The following is a 6,742-nucleotide window of genomic DNA, read 5'->3' as shown; positions in this document are numbered from 1 at the left end:
TGCAATTAATTTTTTGAAACTTTAAGTAAGACTTTATTTTAGTCAAATTTTTTAATTAAAGTATCATTAATATGTACTCTTGGGGCACAAGTTAGCAGAATCCTTTTTATAATTTATATGGACCAATTTTCATAAATTCAAAAAAATACAGATATAGGTAATCTTTTGAAAATCAATATAGACCATGAAATTTGAAAAATTATATACATGGACCAATTTGTAAAATTTAAATGTGTATTAAATATGTAAAAATTTAAATGAAGTTCACATTATATAAAGTAAAAAAGACATTTGCAATTCTTACCATTTAGTTGACATTTTAAATTTACCAAATTTGTCATACACAAAATATTCATCAAAACAAAAAACTTTATAAAACTTCTTCATTTTAAAAATACTCTAAATTTATAATCAAAACAATAGAATTTGAATTACCTTCTAGAAATTATATAAATTGAAAACAAAATCTCTCATTCAAAAACATTCTAATATTCTAAGTTTGTTACTATTTATGAACACAATTACTAAAAGATCCAAACAAAAATACAATTTTTTAACATATTCTAAATTACATCAACATATTTTTAGCACATTCTTACAAGCACATTTTAAGTCAATTATTAGAACATCAACAAATTTTGAAAGAGAAAAGAAACTATAATCTTAAACAATAGAACACATTTCTCACTCATTCGTCCATATCCACTTGTCACAATCTATGAGCCATACACAACACTAATCAAGAAATATTTGATATGCAACATGAAATATTAGGTGAAGACAAGATAGAAATTTTGCTGCATCAAATTAACTTTCTATTCATCAATCACCATATTAGTTGAAGTACTATTGAAACCAAACATACACATTCAAATACTATAATCACTAATTGAAATCAACAACAGAAGAAACATCAAAACAAAAGCTAGTAAAACTTAATAACAGTAGCAGCATATTTGATTGTTTGTTAGAACTCTTTCTCATCAATCCATTATAGAAACAGTTTCAGTTGTAAGTATCCAAATCCATCTTCTTCTTAAACTCCACTTTTTTGTTCTTGGACACATGTTGAAGAAGGTCACAAACTTGCCTTGATGTTGGTCTCTCCATCGGTGCGGTTTTGGTGCAATGCAAAGCTATCTCAAGCACTTGATATGCTGCAAACTCTTCAAAAGGTAAAAGTGGTTTCAACTCGGGATCTATTAGTTCCTCGCGCTCGGTTCCTTTTGCGTTGATGTTCCTCTCCACCCATCTCACCATGTCTATACCTGTTCTAAAAGCTTCATCTGTTGGCATTTTTCCACTCACAAGTTCCATTAGCACAATTCCCATGCTGTACACATCGCTTTTCTCTGTCGCCTTTAGCGAGTATCCAAACTCTGAAAAATAAGCAAATGTGAATCATGTGTTAATAGAATAAGTGCTTATTTATAAGTACCTTAATAAAGTGCTTATTATGATCATTACCTGGAGCTATGTAACCATAAGAGCCTGCAAAACAAGAAGTAGATTCAGTATTAGAATCATGATTCTCGATGAGTGCTTTTGCCAATCCAAAATCTCCCAAGTGTGCATCCATGTTAGAATCTAGCAATATATTGCTGGATTTGATGTCCCTGTGAATGAGCATTGGTACGCAATCATGATGAAGATACTCCATTCCTTGAGCTAACCCTAAAGCGATTTTGAACCTTGTCTCCCAGTCAAGGTTTCGCTTTAACTTGAGAGCGTTTCCGTGTAACCAATCCCAAACACTTCCGTTTTCCATGTACTCGTATATCAACAGATTACAACCATTTCCTTTGTTTCGATTGCTACAACAACCGATCAGTTTCACCAAATGTCGATGCTTAATCCTGCCCAAAGTCTTTATTTCTCGGATAAAGCTTTTATGCAACAGATATTCGTCTTTCAACGAAATCTTCTTGACAGCCACGGTTTCGCCGGTAGGCAATTCAACTCTGTAGACAGTTCCAGAAGCTCCAGCACCGATTATGAATTCGTCGCTCAAATTGTTTGTAGCAGCCATGATGTCTTCCCACCTGAAATCTCGTTTTCCAGCAGTACTTACTGGGAACAGCAGCCGCTTTTTTGCTTGTGATGTAGAGGAAGAGAAAATACAGGCTAATTCGCTATCTTTGCTCCAAAAATATTGCCTATTTCTCAAGAAGATTCTAACTGCAACAACAAGTATCACAATTGCAGCTAGAGTTGAAATTGCAGAGATTATGACCACAGCTGTCTCACTTAACCCTGAAAGCTTATTTTGGGAAGAACCACCGCAGCTACCGAGAGAGGCTCCACAAAGATGAAAGTTCCCTACAAACGCCTCAGACGGCCAGCGTGAGAATCGCTTACCCAATGCACCTTGAAAATTATTATAAGAGATATCAAGCTTATCCAAGCTAATCATTTCACCTATGTTTGGAGGAACTTTTCCTGTGAGTTGATTGTGAGACAAATCAAGTGCTTCTAATTTAGACAACGAACCAAGAGAAGATGGAAGCTGGCCAGAGAGATTATTGTAACTCAAGTCCAAAACAGTTTGGAGATTTTGAAGACTTCCAATCTCATTTGGTATGTCACCACTAAAGACATTTCTGGATAGATTGAGCTCATAAAGATTTCCCAACTTACCTATCGCACGAGGAATCGGTCCAGAAAAATTATTATTTTCAAGCCTAAGGACATTAAGCGAATCGAGATCACCAATACCATCAGGGAGACTTCCATTAAGAGAATTGTTATTCAAAGAAAGAACCAACAATGTAGGTAACTTGAATAAGCCTAGTGGAAAAGGCCCGGAAAACTGATTGAATGCAAGATTAAGCTTTCCTAAACTAGGCAAATTACCAAGCCACGACGGTACGTGTCCAACAAGAAGGTTATTGCTTAAATCAACAGAGGAAAGTTTATTACACAGAGATAGTTCACCTGGTATTGGCCCTGTAAGAGAATTTCCCGAGAGATCTAACAAAGAAAGATCAACGATTTTTCCCAACGTCCTCGGAATTTCACCAGAAAACTTGTTACCTCCTAATCTTAGCCTCTTGAGAGACATAGAGTTTCCCAAGTTTGGAGGAATTTCGCCATCAAGTTCATTACCTGTAACATCAAAAGAAAGAAAATCTCTAGAGCTACACAACGGAGCCAAACTTCCATTCAATCTGTTCTTTGAAAGATTAACTCTTGTCAAGTTTGCTACATTCGCCATTTGATGCGGAATACCACCTTCAAGAGAATTGTTGTAAAGCATGAACTGCTGCAAATCTTTGAGGTACCCGAACGTAGCAGGAATTCCACCAGAGAGGTTGTTATCCGCCAAATCAAGCACAGTCAATTTATGACAGTTCCCAAGCGTAGCCGGAATCTCACCAACAAGCTCATTCTGCCTAATATGAAGAAAACTCAACTCCTTCAATCTCCCAATCGTAATCGGAACTCTTCCACCAAAACGGTTACCAAAGAAATCAACCATTTTCAAATTTGAGCAATTACCAATCTCATTCGGTATATTCCCCAAAAACTGATTATCATAAAGATACAAAATCTCCATCTTCCCAAGCATCCCAATCTCCTTAGGCAAAGCACCATGCAACTTGTTATGATACAATGCAAGAGTTTTCAAGTTTCTTAAGTTCCCTATGGAAGGTGAAAGCGAACCAATTAAACTATTGTTGTGAAGCAAAAGATCTGTTAAATTCACCAAATCATAAATCTCAAGAGGAATTGTTCCATTGAGAAGATTGTGGGATAAATCAATTTGCTTCAATGACTTACATTGACTCAACTCAGATGGAATCTCACCATAAAGTCCATTCGTTGAAATCAATAAAGTCTCCAAACTTGTTGCATTGGAACATAAAGTTTTTGGAATTTTTCCACTTAAGGGGTTTCCAACAAGAACTAAGAATTTCAACTGATGCATGTTACCAAACTCTTCTGGAATTCCTCCACTGAGTTTGTTCTTTGACAAGTCAAGATTTTGAAGGTTACCCATTTGAGATAATGACGGTGGAATGTGACCCTCGAGCTTGTTTTCCATTAAACTGAGATAATTAAGGTTGTCCAATTGACCGAGTTGACTCGGAATCTCCCCTGTTAATGTGTTGTTTGCAAGGTTGAGAATCTGGAGGCTCCTGAGCTGACCCAGTTGACTCGGGATTGTGCCGTTGAGTTTGTTGTCAGAAGCAGTAAAGCGGACGAGGCTCGAACAGTTTCCTAACTCGGACGGAATCGGACCTGTCAACTCGTTGTCTTGCAAGATCAAATTTTGTAACTCAGTGAGTCGACCGAGTTGATACGGAATCAAACCGGTGAGTTTGCATGAAGCCAAACCAAGGGCAACAAGGTTAACAAGATTACCCAACGAAGATGGAATCTCGCCAGTGAGTCCATTGTCACCGATTCGCAAAACTTGGAGACTCACTAACGAACCCAACTCGATTGGAATTTGACCAGTGAGTTGGTTTGAATAAAGAAGCAAAGATTCTAATTTAGTGAGATTTGAGAGAGAAGGTGGAATGGGACCCACAAGATGATTAGTTGAAAGATCAAGGTGGAGTAGGTTTTGTAAAAGACTGAGTGAAGATGAAATTGACCCAGTGAGTTTCGAGTCAGACAGGTTGAGTCCAACCACAACATGCAACGAGTCACATGAAACACCTCTCCAAGTACAATAATCAGTGTTATCCTCCGACCAATTTTCTAAAACATTTTCAGGGTCATTCACAAAAGAAGACTTAACCTCCAAAAGCACATTTTTAGTGATTATTTCATCTTCACTACAAAGGACTAATAGAACAAAAGAGAAGAAACACAAGAGAAGTGAAAGTGTTGGTAATGTTTTCATTGTTGTTGCCATTTTTTGAGTAGCATGAAGTGTTTTGGAATATGATAGTAAGAAAATTTAAAGTGAAGAGAAAATGAGAGTTAATTGAGTTGGTTGAATACGGTGGTGGTTGTTCTTGGATTGTGAGAAGAGAAGACGCGTGGTGGCAGAAAATTAAGAGTATTCATTGATTCATATAGCATAGGACTGTTGCATGCATGCATTGGGAACTAGTCATATATACTTGTTGTGAAAGTGAGAGTGATTGGTTTATGGTGCATGGAGATGGAATGAGATGATTGGAGATTGTAGAGGTGGTGGATGAAATGGTAATAAATGTGGAAGAAGATGAGGTTGAGATTTTGAGAAAGTCAAAATGATGTAATGAATATGAAAGAGAAAGTGGTGAAGTGTGAAGTAAGGAAGATTCGGAGGGATACAGTGGTTGGGTGAACCGACGGAGATAAAGAATTTGTGGGTTTTGGTTTTTGGCTGATTTCTTACTATGAATAACTTGAAGAAAGGAGACCCCAATTAGAAAGGAGGCAGTTCGTTTTCCATTTTAAAGTTTTTTGGTATTTTGGTTGTACTCTATGATGTCTTTAGTTTGAAAAGAAGAAAAATTAAAAATATCCAAATCAATTGTGTTGTTAATTATTGTACTTAGTTACTTACATTTTAAATATATTATTTTTATAAGAAAATTTATTAGTTTTAAAATAATTGATTTAGTTTATTATGAATGTACATGAATGTTTTTTTTACTTCGGATTACCTCAGATGGATCGGTTGGACCTAACATAGGTCGTCCTAATTGACGACTCGTCTAGAAGAATAAGGTTGAGTTAAAGTAGTAGATGAGTCAAGTTGGTTGTATCGACTCAAGGCTATCATAGGACAATATTTGATTAAGATATGATGGAGAACATATTCATGGTTGATCGAGAACATTGTGACCTTTGATTTGGAAAATCAAACCTAATTTCCAATCACCATTCAGGGTCACATAAATTAGGGATAATCAAATTAAATTGCCTTTTGTGGGCTTTACGTGCAGGACGAGTCATAACTATTATATAAAGAAAATATCGCAAGGAGAAAAGATATATACAAGTCACAAGAACATTCGATTGCGAATTTACTGACCATCGCTGGTAGAGCTATCATTATTGTACTTTTGAAATTACATTTGGCACCCACTATGACCCTGCCCAAACGAATCACACTTTGAATATGATTGTAGGAGGTTTCATGTGAGGCGGAGTAACTAGCTCGTCTAGAAAGAGATACGATCTTCAAGTAATACATATCGTTAATGTATGACCCACAGACAAAGCAGTTACCTCGTCACAAATTAGTTTTTCCAACAACGAAGCAAAATGAGTGTTACCTCACGAAAATGAGCCCATGGTGATTAGCTTACATATGCATAGTTAGAATGTCGAGAGAGTTCTCGTGGAACCCGACAACTCAGTCGTTGTCTTTTATTATGATGCATTTGAATGTTTAAAGATGGACCTTGAACTCCTGTAATCTTTTAGAGGCCCGCTAGTAGATTTTTCAGGGGAACACGTGCAAATCAGTGGACGTGTCTCAATGTTAACGAAATTTAGAGTGAGGAGGAATACGAAGACCATAGAAGTAAGATAATTTGCAGTGAACGTCATTTCCTCATATAATATCATCATCGACAAGCATGCGTTCAACACTATGGGAGTTGTTGTATCTACCTTATACCAGACAATGAAATACCCCCAAACAACAAGCATATAGGTGTGGTTAGAGGTGATCGAGAAGCAGCAATAAAATGTTATTGGGATAACTTAAGTCTTAAAAAAAGGAGGAGGCGACCTCATCACGCAACAATTATAGGGTCACTGTGTCAATTTAGACCCTAGGGCCAATTCTTTG

The 6,742-nt window shown here is 36.5% G+C and overlaps 1 protein-coding gene across 1 annotated transcript; it reads right to left on the bottom strand.

Moving 5' to 3' along the window:
- Positions 1-929: 929 nt before the first annotated feature.
- LOC131609773 (LRR receptor-like serine/threonine-protein kinase GSO1) lies at positions 930-5,362 on the bottom strand. Its single transcript, XM_058881567.1, has 2 exons — positions 1,468-5,362; positions 930-1,379 (listed from the first exon to the last, which is right to left on the bottom strand). Exons 1-2 carry the CDS (start codon positions 4,862-4,864, stop codon positions 1,006-1,008), a joined length of 3,771 nt encoding a protein of 1,256 aa, XP_058737550.1. The 5' UTR covers positions 4,865-5,362; the 3' UTR covers positions 930-1,005.
- Positions 5,363-6,742: the final 1,380 nt, after the last annotated feature.

This window comes from Vicia villosa, linkage group LG6 (genome assembly GCF_029867415.1).
Source record: "Vicia villosa cultivar HV-30 ecotype Madison, WI linkage group LG6, Vvil1.0, whole genome shotgun sequence".
Taxonomy (NCBI): domain Eukaryota; kingdom Viridiplantae; phylum Streptophyta; class Magnoliopsida; order Fabales; family Fabaceae; genus Vicia; species Vicia villosa.
The sequence above is the reverse complement of the archived record's forward strand: the minus strand, read 5'-3'. Positions and strand labels throughout refer to the sequence as shown.